The sequence below is a fragment of the Danio aesculapii genome, chromosome 24 (assembly GCF_903798145.1).
Source record: "Danio aesculapii chromosome 24, fDanAes4.1, whole genome shotgun sequence".
NCBI lineage: Eukaryota > Metazoa > Chordata > Actinopteri > Cypriniformes > Danionidae > Danio > Danio aesculapii.
In genome coordinates, this window is record NC_079458.1 from 40,777,857 (window position 1) to 40,794,919 (window position 17,063).

Sequence of the window (17,063 nt, forward strand, 5' to 3'; positions counted from 1 at the left end):
GTTTAATCTGTAGTTTTATTTATTTGTTTGTTTGTTTGTTTTATTTATTTAGTTATTATTTGTTTATTTATTTTATTGTTGTAGTAGTATATAATTTTTTATTTGTTTAATCTGTAGTTTTATTTATTTATTTATTTGTTTGTTTGATTGTTTGTTTATTTATTTATTTATTATATATTTTTATTTTGTTGTTATAGTAGTAAATAAGTTTTTATTTGTTTAATCCATTTTTATTTATTTATGTTATATTTTTATATGTTGTTATTATTAAATAATAATTAAACATTTATATATTTATTGTTTAAGTAACACCCACAAATCAAATACAATTTTATTTATTAATTTACCTTTTTTTGTAATAGTAGTATGTAATTGTTTATTTGTTTAATCTGTAGTTTTTGTTTATTTATTTATTTATTTATTATTCAGTAGTAGCAACAGTATTCATGTATATGTTTATTGTAGTTGCATTTATGTATTTGTAAAATTTACAAACATAGGTTTTGCTATATTTATATTTTATAATAATAATAATGATAATAACAGTTATTATTAGTATTATTATTATTATATTCACCTTGAAATTGGTATGATTTGAACCATAGTTATGCAACTCAATCTTTGGATTAATCTCTGATTGTATTTTAAAGCCATTAATATGAGTTTCATTGTATTTTTATGGTCATTGTAAAATAATTACTACAAGTTACTACGGAATTCCTATGTGGTTGCAAAAGGGTTGTTTGATGGTTCTCCTAGAATAGTTTTTTTGTGCAGATCGGTTATTTAACAAACGCAGTCCAATTAAGGATCACTCTCTCTCAGTGAGGATGTTAACATGGACACCAATACTCAGATATCCATCTCTCTTTGCCTTTCTCCATCATCTCAGTGGAAGAAGACACAGAAGAAAGCTCACGGTCAGGCCGCGACTCCATTTCTACAGCCACAGACCTCACACTTCCACCCTCCAACACCGAGATCAACGGAGAACGCACCAAAGACGATAAGAAGAAGGACAAGAAAGACAAGAACAAAGCCAAGAAAGGAGTGCTGAAGGGCCTGGGCGACATGTTCAGGTAGGAAAACGGCCTCAGGTGCTCAAACCACGGTATTTAACAAGTGTTTGTGGAGTATATGGGACTCACTGGAGCTAATAGGGAGACCTTACCTTGACCCACAGTCTCACTATCAGTCGCTCCAGGCAGATTTGATGGAGGTTATTTTTAATAAGGGAATGTTTTATTCATCAATGCATAGACTACATGCTCAGGTTCATCATTATAATTGCTGAATTTGGTTACTTTTTGAGATAAATGCATTTGAGGGCAAGCCAGTGATCCTCTTCAAACATTGATTAGGTTTTGTATTCATGAAAACTGTTTTTAAAATACTTTTGATTGGTTTAATTAAAGATTTAATCCAATAAATTGTCCATCTAATGAATATATTGGCCTGTATCCTGTGAAAGCACAATCCAAAGTGAACCTGAACATCAAGCATATCTGAAGCCACATGTCAAGTTTCATCAACTTATTCTTGAAAAACCTAAAACTGAAAAAAATAACACGATCTGTTCTTTAACATTTCACTATCGTGATCCAAATTTGGAGATTGGTTTTGGGTGACTGTTTTTAAAAGAATTATAATTGGTTGAATTAAATCCAATACAATTTCTGGCATCGTCCATCTAATGAATATATTGCTTGTGTTCTGTGAAAACAAAATCTAAAGTTGACAAAAATTGGTACACATGAACATCAAGGCCATCTAAGGCTACATGTCAAATTTCAGCAACTTCCCATACTTGACAAACTTAAAATTGAAGAATTCACTTAATTTAGGAAAAAAAAGCTATACCTCACAATCTGTTCTTTCATATTTCACTATTGTGGTCCATATTTGGGGATTGGTTTTGGGTGACTGTTGTTTGGTTTTTTATTTAATAAGGGAATGTTTTATTCATCAATGCATAGACTACATGCTCAGGTTAGTCATTATAATTGCAGAATTTGGTTACTTTTTGAGATAAATGCATTTGAGGGCAAGCCAGTGATCCTCCTCAAACATTGACTAGGTTTTGTGTTCCTGAAAACTGTTTTTAAAATACTTTTGATTGGTTTAATTAAAGATTTTATCCAATAAATCGTCCATCTAATGAATATATTGGCCTGTATCCTGTGAAAGCACAATCCAAAGTGAACGTGAACATCAAGCATATCTGAAGCCACATGTCAAGTTTCATCAACTTATTCTTGAAAAACCTAAAACTGAAAAAAATAACACGATCTGTTCTTTAACATTTCACTATCGCGATCCAAATTTGGAGATTGGTTTTGGGTGACTGTTTTTAAAAGAATTATAATTGGTTGAATTAAATCCAATACAATTTCTGGCATCGTCCATCTAATGAATATATTGCTTGTGTTCTGTGAAAACAAAATCTAAAGTTGACAAAAATTGGTACACATGAACATCAAGGCCATCTAAGGCTACATGTCAAATTTCTGCAACTTCCCATACTTGACAAACTTAAAAGTGAAAAATTCACTTAATTTAGGAAAAAAAAGCTATACCTCACAATCTGTTCTTTCATATTTCACTATTGTGGTCCATATTTGGGGATTGGTTTTGGGTGACTGTTGTTTGGTTTTTTATTTAATAAGGGAATGTTTTATTCATCAATGCATAGACTACATGCTCAGATTAGTCATTATAATTGCAGAATTTGGTTACTTTTTTGAGATAAATGCATTTGAGGGCAAGCCAGTGATCCTCTTCAAACATTGCCTAGGTTTTGTGTTCCTGATAACAGTTTTTAAAATAATTTTAATTGGTTTCATTAAATATTTAATCCAAGTTCTGGCATCGTCCATTTAATGAATATACTGGCTTGTGTTCTGTGAAAGCAAAATCTAAAGTTCACAATGTGCACATCAAGGATATTTGAGGCTACATGTCAAATTTCATCAACTTCTCATACTTGAAAAACTTAAAAGGGAAAAATTCACTCAATGTACAAATTACAAAAACAAAAAAGTTCTTTCATATTTCACTTCAATTGTGGTCATTTTAAGTTTCATTTATGGATTTTGTTTTAATAATTAAATGTTATATTCAATAAAACCTGTTAAAATTCATTGGTAATTGTTGGATTGGCATATTTTCTGAAATTAACATATTATAATACAATGAAATGCCATTCATCAAACATTGCTGGCCTAGGTAACTATTGTGTTCCTGCAAACACTGTTGTCAAAAGAATTTGGATTAGTTAAGACAGATTTAATTCAATACAATATCTGGCATCGTCCATCTAAGCAATATATTGGCCTGTTTCCTGTGAAAGCAAAATCCAAAATTGACAAAAGTTGGTACACGCAAACATCAAGGCCATCTGAGGCTACATGTCCAATTTCAGCAACTTCTCATACTTTGCAAACTTTAAAGTGAAAAATGAACTTTCTGTAGGAATTGCAGAAATAAAATGCAGTAAATGCTATATCCACATCACTCTCACCGTCTGTTCTTTCATATTTCAGGTGTTTTAATAAGAGTTATTTAGTTTTATTCATTAATACACATTCTGCCTGTTAAAATTCATATTTGGTCAATTCTAGATCGGCCCATTTTTCGAAATAAACGTAAGGAAGTGGCACTCACCAAACTTTGCAGCCCTGGGTAGCTTTTTATGTTCGTGCAAACAGTGTAACAGATTTAATGCAATACTAGTTCTGTAGTTGTCAAAAATGACTGTATTAGCCCTGTGTTTCAAGAGTTCACACTTAGATAATGCTTGACTATTTTAGCAGGGATGGCATGCTGTCCCGGGAGAGAACCCTGAGCTCGGAGATAGTGGAGCCCAGGGCTCCTGCCTGGTCGGTAAGCATTAGGAGGGGGATACAAGATCAGGTAGTTCTCGATAACTTCCCAAGAATAGACCGCTAATTTTGCATGATAGGTGCTTGTGACTTTAACTTTTGTTGCATATTTTTGTGTGGGAAGAAACCGGAGTACCTGGTGAAAACCCACGCAAACACGGGGAGAACATGCAAACTTCGCACAGAGAGTATCGATTGGCTCAGTTAGCCACTGAGCCACCGTGTCGACCGAACTTAGAATTTTGGAGGAAGGAGAAGGTATGGATGGGGGGGTTCCAAAATGAGGATGAGAAATGAAGTTTAAAGCTACGGTCACACCGGGCTTTGTGTGTGCGAAATTCTGTCGTGCGGCGCTGCAAAAAGGGGCGGGATTAAACAAGATGATTAGACATTATTAAAGTGGGCGATTGCTCAATGTTTTTAATTCCTGCCAGAGAGGTCATTGTTTGATCCTCGATTGGTCTCACGCAGAGTGATGCGATTTCGCAGGTTAGAGTTCACCAAGCTTGAACTTTGCACCGCAGCAACATGCGAAACTTAGTGATAGGGATCAGCTGTAGTCAATCCTGTCACGTGCTCCTCCCGAAATTACGTGCTCCTCACGAAATTAGTTTGTGAAACTTCACTTATATATATGTAAAATTTCACTAAAATTGGTACAAGTGGATATTGAGGTCATTTGAGAGTCCATGCCAAATTTAATAAAGTTCTGATTCTTGGGGAACTTGAAAGTAAATCATTCATACATAAATACAAACACACATACAAACACGCATACATACATACATACATACAAACATAGATACTCTACAAACGTACATACATACAAACATACATACATACATACATACATACATACATACATACATACATACATACATACATACATACATACTAACATACAAACATAGATACTCTACATACATACATACATACATACATACATACAAATATAGATACTGTACATACGTACATACATATACATACATGCATACATACATACAAACATACAAACATAGATACTCTACATACGTACATACATACATACATACATACATACATACATACAAACATAGATACTCTACATACATACATTGTATTTTAGGAGTTTTTATTTTAAATGCATTTCATGTTAAAAATCTGTTCTATCCCATTGCCTGTTGTTTTTTAGTCTATTTGTTGTGGTTTATTTTTCATAAGGGAAAGTTTGACGCCCTTATGCATATATACTACCTGCTCAAAGTCATCATACTGTAGGTAATTGCTGGATTGGTAACTGAAATAAACACATTAGAGTGCAAGGCAGTGCTGCTCACCAAACATTGCCGCCCTGGGTAGCTTTTGTGTTCCTGTAAACAGCTTTGTTGCCTAGTTAAATGTCACCCCGACTGTGACTGATTTGCAAAATTTCAGCGCTGAGTTCAGCCTACAAAGAGGTCGAAGCAAATGTGGAATCGGATAAATTTGAAAATAAATCCGTATGGAGGATTAACATTTACTCGGCTTCTCCTCACAAAGCTCCACCGGAGGGACGAGGCAGGTACAGATAAAATACTTTTGGGAGTTGCTATCATGAAAAGGTGCTTTTCTGGTCTCCTGCCCCCTTGGGCTCCTTGAAATAACAGGTCGCGCATCCATTTTGTTTGGAATGCGGTAAGCGTTGCCCAATGCCTGGCTAATTAAGCCTGGGCCTCCATTAATTATTCTGATTTGGTGCTCATCTGAATCCCGCATAAATTAACCACACTCTTATCTGCACAATAAGTTGTTTTGAGGCGGATTAGGCATAATGGGATTAGTTCGTGTAGTACGTCGCATGCTGTGCAGTAATGAACAATAAAAACGACAAGTGTTTCCAGGTCATGTTTCAGGAGCACTAAAGGGTCGGTTTTTAGTGCCCCCTTGATTCCTGCTCCCCCAATCTTTTGTCCCGTTCAACGAAGGCGGAGGACAATTATTAAGACATAATAGCATGTTAGGTCGTGGCCTGTGTTTTGAGCTGAATTTGATTAAGTAATTAGGACTATGAGAGTGAGGACTTTCATTTTAATCAGTGTTTAGGAGTGGAGCTGTTGGTAATAGCGAGGTACGTACATACAGATTGCCTCATCATATTGTCAGAATACATAATCAGGGGTCGCCACAGCGGAATGAACCGCCAGCTTTTCCAGCATGTTTTATGCAGCATTTCCAGCCGCAACCCAACACTGGGAAACACCCATACACTCTTGCATTCACACACATGCACTACGGCCAATTTAGCTTATTCAATTCATCTATAGCGCATGTGTTTGGACTGTGAGGGAAACCGGAGCACCCGGAGGAAACCCACACCAACACGGGGAGAACATGCAAACTCCACACAGAAATCCAACAGACCCAGCCGGGACTCGAACCAGCGACTTTCTTGCTGTGAGGTGACAGTGCTACCCACTGCGCCACCGTGTCGCCCTTCACTAAATATATCAAAACTTAATTTTTTGATTAGTAAAATGCATTACGCATGTTTCTTAACCCTTAAAATTCACATTTTTAAGTAATAAATATAGTCATATCTTTACAAACCATGCATCCGTGGAACTCTTATTTATTCAGCTTTTGGACAGTGGTCTTGTAGTCGAGGTTCACAAATGAATAACAAAAAAGAGCCAAAAATCACATCACAAACTACTGGCCTAGCATGCGTTGTATAGCAATTTTAGTCGTTTTTGCAGATCCATGTGAATGAGGGTCATTTTAAGAGGGGCTGCATCCAAAAATCGAGTAGTTACTACATTTGAATTTGAATTTACTACACGACCATAAGAAAAGTAGGTTCTATATAGTATGAATGAAAGTAGTATGAATGGAATTTGAATGTACTACATCGGCCATATTGTTATTATCACATTACCTACCCACATCAGTTGCATCATTTGCCACACATTCATAAATTCTCTCTTGGGTTGCATCATGGGATAGCATAGCATCCATTGGATGCACACTTTAAAATCTTGTCTGAAGCAGTAGGTCATCCGGGTACTTCTCGCAGACTGTCTTTCAAATACTTTCAATTCAACTACTCAGCTTGCATACTATATAGTAGGGAAGTATGCGATTGTGAACACAACGAGGGCAATAAATGTCCAAATGGAAAGGAAAACCTTTTTAGTACATCTCTGTTAAGCAAATGCACTCTTAAAATCAAAGCAAAGTTGTCTTTTTATTCATATTTTGCCCTATATATGAATGAAATGGCTTCTGGAACAACAGCAATTGTGCATGGAACTTCATTTTTGTCCATTAGGCATTGACTGCCATTGGTGAATCTGATGCAAATGACAGGTTGATCCACACTCACACAAATAAATACTAATCAGAGAGCAAACACAAAATACTAACACTTCATCTTTTGACTGTAACATTCACTATCAATTACTGCAAGCTGTTGACTCCACACCACACCACAACTTTCTGAGCCACTTATTCATCCCGTGTCCACTTTAGAGCTGAAGTGTATGGTAGTGTATGCTGCATTGCTGAATGTTGTTGGAGGTCACCCAGGGTTGTGGTGTACTCATCATGCTCAGAATTATGTTGAAATGAGACCTTGAGAACACCTGGTTTGTGCTTCGTAGACTGGCCTCCCCGAAGGAGGGGAGCTTTGGATTTACAGCCTAGAGTGATGAGACAGAATTAACGTCAGGTGTGTGTGTTATCGCACACTGCTGGCAGTTTTCAAGACCCCCTGCTCTTGGAACTCTATTGTATTTGCACTGAATTTCTTCTCTTTTTTTCATCCTTAAAATTTCTACAAGAGGGTATGTACCAGAATGGCCTGGATATCCTGGATATGTGGGGTTTTTCCCAGCTGTTCATCTAACGTTCATGAAAATTGGCATGTATAATCTAGAGACAACTTTGACAAGGATGTGGTCCAAAGTATTTTGATTTAATTCAATACAAGTTTCAGGCGAAGTATGTAATGAATATATTGGTTTGAATCCCATGAATTTAAAATCCAATCTTCACAGAACTTGGTATACGTGGATATTAAAGCCATTTGAGGATTCATGCCAAATTAAAGCAGTTTTTGGTTCAAGTGGAATTTAAAAATAAATCCTGCCTAAAGTAGGATTCAAAAGTTGCATTGAAAAGAGTTGTTTATCATACACACAGTAGGGGGGCTTAAATTATAATTTTAGCCTTGTTCATGCACCCTTCAATGCATGTCTATGGTAATTTCTCTGAACCACCGAGACAAATTGGTGCTCAAAACCGTCACCTATAACATTCATTCATTCATTCATTCATTCATTCATTCATTTTCATCTGCTTTTCTGGGGCCGAGTCACGGGGGCAGCAGTCTCAGGAGAGAACCCCAGTCTTCCCTCTCCCCTTCCCTGTCTCCAGCTCCTCCGGGGGGATCCAGAGGCATTCCTAGGCCAGCTGAGAGACATGTGTCCTGGATTTTCCCCGATGCCTCCTCCCGGTGGGACATGGATGGAGACCTCCCTAGGTAGACCTCCAGGAGGCATCTGAAACAGATGCTCGAGCCACATCAGCTGCCTTCTATCGATGCGGAGGAGCCGCGGCTCTACTCCGAGCTCCTCCCGGGTGACAGAGCTCCTCACCCTATCTATAATGGAGCGCCCTGCCACCCTATGAAGGAAGCTCATTCGGCCGCTTGTATCTGAGACCTTGTCCTCATGACCCAAAGCTCATGACCATGGGTGAGAGTAGGAACATAGATTGATCAGTAAATCGAGAGCATTGCCTTTTTCCACAGCTCCTTCTTTACCACAATGAACCAGTACATCGACCAGTCATTGTTGCTATGTTCCTAATTCTGGTCCTTGTACCTCCAACCCAATGTTGTATGTCTCCTTTATTTGGCACACAAGGATCACTTCATGGATCTCTTTGTTAATGAGAGGGTGATCTGAATCAGGTGTGTTAAGTAATGAAGACATACCAAATGTGCAGTGCAGGGGGCCCCTGAAGACTGGAATTGGGAACCAATAACTTATAACACAATATCAGCTAGAGACAATCCTGACAAACACATTGTCAGAGTACTTTTGATTAATTAAATCACAGATTTTATCCAATATAAATTCATACATTGACTATAATGATTGTATCCTGTGAATGCAAAACCCAAAGGTAATAGAAGTTGGTACAAATGGAAATCAGGATCACTTTAGACAACATGCCAAATTTGATCAATTTCTGACCTGCACATCTACATATGTTCTGGTGTCATAAGTCTATTTGTAATTCCTCTAAGCTATTAAGACAAAAGGGTCAATCAGGGCCGGCGCGTCCATAGAGGTGACCTAGGCGGCCGCCTAGGGTGGCAGAATAGAGAGAGAGGGCGGCGTTCGCAACACCTCCCTCACCACCAGCGTCCTCAGTTATATCCACCCCCCCTCCCCCCAGTCCTAAGTTCTAAGTTATATCCATCCCCACACCCCACCCCACCCCACCCCCCCCCCCACCTCCATCCTCACTTTGCTAATGGGTCACTTTCGTTTTCACTTTCAGGTTGAGGGTGGTGTGATCGTCCTTTGCCTAGAGCGGCAGTTCAGCTTGCTCTGGCCCTGCTTTCAATCCAGTATAATGACCTATAATGTGTAATGTGGTGTTTCTTGGTAGGAAGAATGAAAGTTGTAATGTAGGTGACATGTTATAGTTTAATACTTAAGCATATGGTTTTGTTCTAAGTCGTAACCTTAATAGGAGCAATAGCAATATAAGGTCTGCAGCCAGACTTAGCAAACCCGCCTGTAATTATAGATGGAGGCAAAATTAGCACAGGAGCCAGAGGTGAAAAGGAATACGCATTTAGTGTCTGTGTTAGCGAGAGAGTGGGAAGGGTTGTGAATGTTCATTAAGAACTGAAACGCAGGTCTGGACCCCAACGGAGACACTCACTCAGCACACAATCGTCCTTTCTTACTCTCATTACCTCTACTTCTCCTCTGAGAGCCATCAGAAACTCCCATCACTAAGGAGACCACACACACACATACATGCATGCATGCACACACACCTTGCCAAGAAAGTATGGATTACTGACATTCAACTCCACTTCTTGCTGTCTCTCTCATTGTGTTGTTCAGACACATACAGATTCGCTTCTGCTGCAGTACACACTCATCTGCAGTCTCTCAAGGCCCATTTAACTGTAGCCCTTCACTTTTTCATCTCTTCCATCTCAGTATGAGACACACACACACACACACGCTCACCCGAGGAGGTCTCTGAGGCGTTTGCAATACACTGCAATTGGAGCTCATCTGCATGCGTGAGTAAACGTGCTCTGATGAGCTCTGCGCTTAATGGACACACTGATTGGAAGAGCATTAAAATCAGAACAGAGAGAAAGAGGGAGGAGGAGGAGAAGAGAGAGATGAGGTGATCAAAGGAGACTGAGAGCGAGAGCAAAATCACAAATCCAGAAGTACTAAACAGCTAAATGAATGACCGGGCAAGGGGAGGCAGCATGGAATGAAAATGCCGCAATTTACCATCCATCCATCATCTATCTATCCATCTATCCATCCATACACTTTATTTTCTACACCAGTTCTGTTTGTGTTTACTTACAGACTTACTAAAAATAAACAAAGTATCACTTGATGGTCCCTTTGTACATTTATACATATATCCATCCCTCCATCCCTTCATCCAACCATCCATCCATCCATCTGTCCCTCCATCCGTCCATATACTTAATTTGAAATACCAGTTCTATCTCTTTGTTTACTTACAGACTTAAAAACCAAATTAAGGTATCACTTGATGGTCCCTTTTGCACATTTTGTTGCAATGCATCAACATGCCCATCCATCCATCCATCCATCCATCCATCCATCCATCCATCCATCCATCCATATACTTCAATAGAAATACCAGTTCTGTTTGTTTGTTTGTTTGTTTGTTTGTTTGTTTGTTTGTTTACTTACAGACTAAAAAAACAATATTAAGGTATCACTTGATGGTCCCTGTTGCTCATTTTGTTGACTATAAGTTACAACGCAACAACATGCCCATCCATCCATCCATCCATATACTTCAATAGAAATACCAGTTCTTTCTGTTAGTTTGTTTGTTTGTTTGTTTGTTTGTTTGTTTGTTTGTTTGTTTACAGACTAAAAAACAAAAATAAGGTATCACTTGATGGTCCCTTTTGCAAATTTTGTTGACTACAAGTTACATAGCAACAAAATGCCCATCCCTCCATCTCTTCATCGATTCATCCATCCATCCATCCGTCCATCCATATACTTTAATTGAAAGACCAGTTCAGTTTGTTTGTTTACTTACAGATTAAAGTCATATTAAGGTATCACTTAATGGTCCCTTATGTACATTTTGTTGACTGAGTTACAACGCAACGACATGCCCATCCATCTATCCCTCCATCCCTTCATCCATCCATCCATCCATCCATATACTTAATTTGAAAACCAGTTCTGTTTGTTTACTTACAGACTTAAAAACAAAATATAGGTATCACTTGAAGGTCCCTTTTGTACATTCTGTTTACTATAAGTTACAATGCAATGACATGCCATTCCATCCATCCATCCATCCATCCATCCATCCATCCATATAATTCATTTGAAATACCAGTTCTGTCTGTTTGTTTACTTACAGACTATTAAAACGATACTAAGGTATCACTTGATGGTCCCTTTTGCACATTTTGTTGACTAAGTTACAATGCAACATGTCCCATGCTATATGACTATAGGGCCTAGTTTGCACTAACACGTTTTAGTTTAAAACCGGTGTTTTAAAATGAAAATGATCCACATCCACACTGGCATTTCACCTGCCCTTTCTGAAACGCTCTCCATTTACACTACACCTCTGACAACGCACATCACATGTCTACACACAAACTCTGGCATGTGCTGCATCGTATGCGGACGTCTGAGCTCCAGGCAGTCAGCGGGTGCTTTGAGCACACCTCCCCAGGTGAGAGCAGCGCACGTCGGACAGTTCATCAAGGATCTACCGCTGGATCTCATCTCACTATAGTTGTCAAACGTGATATTTAATTCATCTTGTCTCTAACTAATTATTCTTCAGTCTTTTGAATCTATTACTTGTTCTCAGGTAACGTGTTTTGGCTGAGCGCAAAGATAAGTTCATTTAATAATTAATGAAACCACTGACACTGATTCTGCACTGATTCTGACGGATTGCTTGCATTTATTTCCTATAATGTATAAACTTATTGTAGGTTATACTTTTATAATGGCCATTATTGATTATTAAATCTGATATTCAGCAAAAGAGAGGATATGTTTTGTATTTTCAATGAAAATAAAAAGAGGCAGTAATGTTTTAAGCTCAGTTTTGTTATAAATATGCCTACAGTGAAGATGACGGTCATATAAATATGCAGCAACACGGCGCTTCAACATTTTTAGTGTCTGTTAAGTTAATATCAACATGAGAATAGACAGTTCCTCATATCATGTTTTCATTTTATTGTTAAGATAGTGAAACACCATAGCCAGCGTGATGTGAATGAGGTTATAAAGTACACTGTTCCCTTTGCAGATTTACTCGGTGTACTCTGGAGTTTGTTTTCAATATCAAACTTGCGAAGTCTGAACTTACAAGGAAAGGATGCAGGACTGAACTGTGTGCATTTAATATTGAGGAAAAGCCTCAATCAGATAAACGAATGTCTGCAGTCACACCTCCGTTTTCAGATGTCTCCGTTTTCCCCTATCCACACTAACACAGAGCAGCAGCGTTTTAAAATGAAAATCGCCTCTTCAGCATTTCCAAAAAGCTCAGTTTTTGGGGCTCGAAACTGGGAAACTGGAGTATCGCCAGAAGGCGTAACTGTAGCAAACTAAAAACTAAAATGGATGAGTGTAAACCGGGCCTAAGTTACATGCCAACTCCTTCTCATTAGAATATTAGCATACTGATTGCTTATTATTTCCTCACACTGCTTCAACAACATCAGTTCATCCACCACAAATGACTGGGTAAAGACAAAATATAATAAGGATTTGCTACTTGTTTCAGACAGTATCCATACATCCGTGCAACCACTTACCAATTCCCTAGAAACTGATAACAACATGTCTGCAACATGCTTGATGTTATTATCCTAATGGCAGAGCTTGATATAACACTCCCCTCAAACCACATGGTGCATGAGGAGGCTGTATATCTAAGGGTGCCAGATTTCATGCCTGACTGCGCACGGACTGGATGAATAGGTCATCAGCCTGAACCACGACATGTATGCAAGCATTCAGCAAATGACCCAAAAGGGCTAGATGTCACTCATCTCCGTTTGTCCTACAGGCCTTATCATAAATATGTCTGGCATTCTCTCTGATGTGGCCTTAACCATATAAAGCCTGTTGAGATGTTTTACCACAGGCCTTGTTAAAATGTCAGCTGGATCACTGCACCTGGCTCTGTGCTGTGATTCCAGTAATGAATAGAAAATCACACACAAATGATGTATTCACCATTGTGGTGATCCATATTCTTCATGTGGAACATTAAAGGACTATTTTAGTTTATTTAATTATATATTTGTTTATTTAAAAGATCTAAATTAATGGCACAAAGATAATTTAAGCCTGTTCAATTCCATTGATCATCACAGGGGGCAGTGGTGTCCACAGGTTGCAAGGGCTACCGTGACTAGTATGTGATAGAAGAAAGGAAGAAAAAGGGTTGGGAGCAGAAGTAAGTGACACAAACAAGTGCAGTGAAGTGAACTGGGGCACAGAGAGGAGGAGCAATGGAGATAAAGAAAACGATTCCTGTTTTTACACTGCTGGTCACGGCAACTTTGGCTCGGGGGCAGACATGCTTGCATTAGTGGACACTATTAATAGGATGTAATTGCTAATTCTGATGCCCTCTCACTTTAAATTACCTCATCCGCACCCTCCAGACCCTTCTTTGACCTTCAAACATCTATGAAGAACCATCCTGAACTCCCAGCACATCCACCCCGAGAGGTAAACCTTAAGCCTGGAGCGACAGCAGGGCCTTGGGGACCTCGAGAGGTCTGAAGGGGGAAGAGCACAGATGCCTTCCCCCCGAACCGTCTTTGTTATTTTTCCTTCTTGAGCGAGCATGTTGCTGGGGAGGATTGTGGGTAATGGTACCTCTCATACACGGGGCTTAGCACAGATGCATGATGTAGGCGGTTTATACGCTGTTCCGTGTACGCAGCCAGATCCCTCAAATTGTTCCAAAGTGCTGTGTTCTCAGTCATTAGCTCAACGTAAACACAGAGAGCTTTACTAAGAAGAGGCAATTACGGAAACACTGCAGAACAGCACAGCAGTTATAGTCGCCATAATCAACCTTGGTCTCTGATAAATTAAGCTGCTGTATGTAATAACTCAAACTTTGACAGATGTGAGCTGTCAGATGTGAGTTTTCATACTAGAATGAAAGGACACATGAAGATGTTTTAGTTGCTGTCTTATACACTCACCGGCCACTTTATTAGGTACACCTTGCTAGTCCCTCTTTTGCCTTCAGAACTGCCTTAATCCTTCATGGCACAAGGTACTAGAAATATTGCTCAGAGATTTTGCTCCAGATTGACATGATAGCATCACGCAGTTGCTGCAGATTTGTCGGCTGCACATCCATGATGCCAATCTCCCATTCCACCACATTCCAAATGTGTTCTATTGGATTGAGCTCTGGTGACTGTGGAGGCCATTTGAGTACAGTGAAGTCATTGTCATGTTCAAGGAACCAGTCTGAGGTGATTCACGCTTTATGACATGGTGCGTTATCCTGCTGGAAGTAGCCATCAGAAGATGGAGACACTGTGGTCATAAAGGGATGAACATGGTCAGCAACAATACTCAGGTAGGCTGTGGAGTTGACACGATGCTCAATTGGTGCTAATGAACCCAAAGTGTGCCAAGAAAATATCCCCCACACCTTTACACCACCACCACCACCCTGAACCATTGATACAAGGCAGGATGGATCCATGCTTTCCTGTTGTTGATGCTAAGTTCTGACCCGACCATTCGAATGTGGCTGCAGAAATGGAGACTCATCAGACCAGGCAACGTTTCTCCAATCTTCTATTGTCCAGTTTTGGTGAGCCTGTGTGAATTGTAGCCTCAGTTACCTGTTCTTAGCTGACAGGAGTGGCACCCGGTGTGGTCTTCTGCTGCTGTAGCCCATCCGCCTCAAGCTTGGACCTGTTGTGTGTTCAGAGATGCTCTTCTGCAGACCTCGGTTGTAACGAGTGCTTATTTGAGTTACTGTTGCCTTCTATCAGCTGGAACCAGTCTGACCATTCTCCTCTGACCTCTGGCATCAACAAGGCATTTGCACCCACAGAACTGCCGCTCACTGGATATTTTCCCTTTTTCAGACCATTCTCTGTAAATCCTAGAGATGGTTGTGCTTAAATCCCAGTAGATCAGCAGTTTCTGAACTACTCAGACCAGCCCATCTGGCACCAACAACCATGCCACGTTCAACGTCACTTAAATCACCTTTCTTCCCCATTCTGATGCTCGCTTTGAACTGCAGCAGATCATCTTGACCATGTCTACATGCCTAAATGCAATGAGTTCCTGCCATGTGATTGGAAATTTGCATTACAAGCAGTTAGACAGGTGTGCCTAATAAAGTGGCCGGTAATTGTATATACTTTTAATTTAGTTATTTCATTGTCATATTCATTGTTTTGAGTTAAATCTACTTAAGGTGCATTTACAGGACAACAGTTTTAAACCTAATAAGTGTGCTGCATGTAAAGGACAAAATTAAATTACCTACGTTTGCATGGATACGCGATAACCAATATAAATGTTGTATTTTGCATGCCAGGCCAGTAGGTGGCATTGTGACATTGTAAAGAAACACTACATTTCTGTGCAGATATGCTCCTGTGGTACACTATTGTTGTATAGGTTGTCAGACTAAACATAGTATGCATGCATATGGTGTCACCATTATCACCAAGTCAACAAAAGTATTAGTGTAGCTGATATTTAATACTAAATTAACCCAATATTGAAGATTGCTCAGATGCATACTTAAAATACAGCATGATTAACTGCCTACAAATAGTTGCCCCCAACTCAGACAAAGAATTACTTCAGGTTTAAGAAGTGTGACAGTGAACGGGAAGTAAAACACAGTGGACTTGAGATATTGCAAAGTGATCACTTGTCAAAATGCCAACACCTTGTGTGAAGTCGGCCATCTGTCTCCGCTATATGACGTTTGAGGTAGTGTTTGTATCGTGACCTCCTGGAATGAAAAGAAATTAAAACAAAAGAAGTGAGATTGTCCCTCTGTAGGCTTAACACGGGGCTGTGTAAATATCATATCTTTTAAAATAGTCCTTGCCGTGGTGGTCTGCACTGATTCATCGACAGGCTTCCTTCGGGGGTCACAGAGGGAGATATTCTCACCTCGATCCCACCATTCCATTATCCACCTGTCAATCAAACAGCCTCCGCTCACAGCAGGGCGAACCGGAGTATAACCAGAGCCGCCTTTCAGAAGATGAGCTCTCAGAGACCCAATAAAATAAATAAAGTAATTGATATAACAGAGAGTGCTATTAAATATGAATGGAATTTAAATTAAAAGCTTTTATTAAGCATTAAATATGCCGTGCATCTTGTGATCTTGTCCATTGTGCTTGTCTAAACGAGAGATTTATCCACACTCTAGCAAATATTGGTGAATTAACAGTTTTCTATGTAATTGATGAGGTTTATTCATTATATGCTACTTATTATTATTCCTTTTTCTGAGCCAAAAACTTACCAACTCCTCCTCCTAGGGCTTTAATGTTATGACCACCAAAATTCGGCCAGTCTTTTAGACTAGTCTGATTTGAGTTTCTAAATCTTTTCGATCTGATTTGGCTTTCGGTTTTCCAGAAATGGACCCAGAAAACTCTAAAAAATCCCATTGACTTAACATTGGACCAAACTTTGACGCATCATATCTTTGAAAGAGAAACTCTTGGAAACATGTGATCTTCCACAATTGAAGGGGCTGCCAAGCTGTGTAAATCTACATATTAAACTGGGGTGTAAGTTGTACCCCTGGGGTGCAAGAGTGCCCCAGATTTGTCCATTGACTTACAATGGTGAAGAAACTTCCATTTTAAGGGCACCAAATTTAACCATTTTTCAAGATTTAATA

At 39.1% G+C, this 17,063-nt stretch overlaps 1 protein-coding gene across 4 annotated transcripts in view; it reads left to right on the forward strand.

Annotated features, from left to right (window-relative positions):
- pard3aa (par-3 family cell polarity regulator alpha, a) overlaps positions 1 to 17,063 on the forward strand; it is a 708,633-nt gene that overhangs the window by 481,984 nt on the left and 209,586 nt on the right. For all 4 annotated transcript variants that reach the window (XM_056450319.1, XM_056450321.1, XM_056450320.1 and 1 more), the window contains one exon: positions 893 to 1,079. In XM_056450319.1, coding sequence (XP_056306294.1) covers positions 893 to 1,079 — 187 coding nt within the window. The remainder of the gene's footprint in view (positions 1 to 892; positions 1,080 to 17,063) is intronic.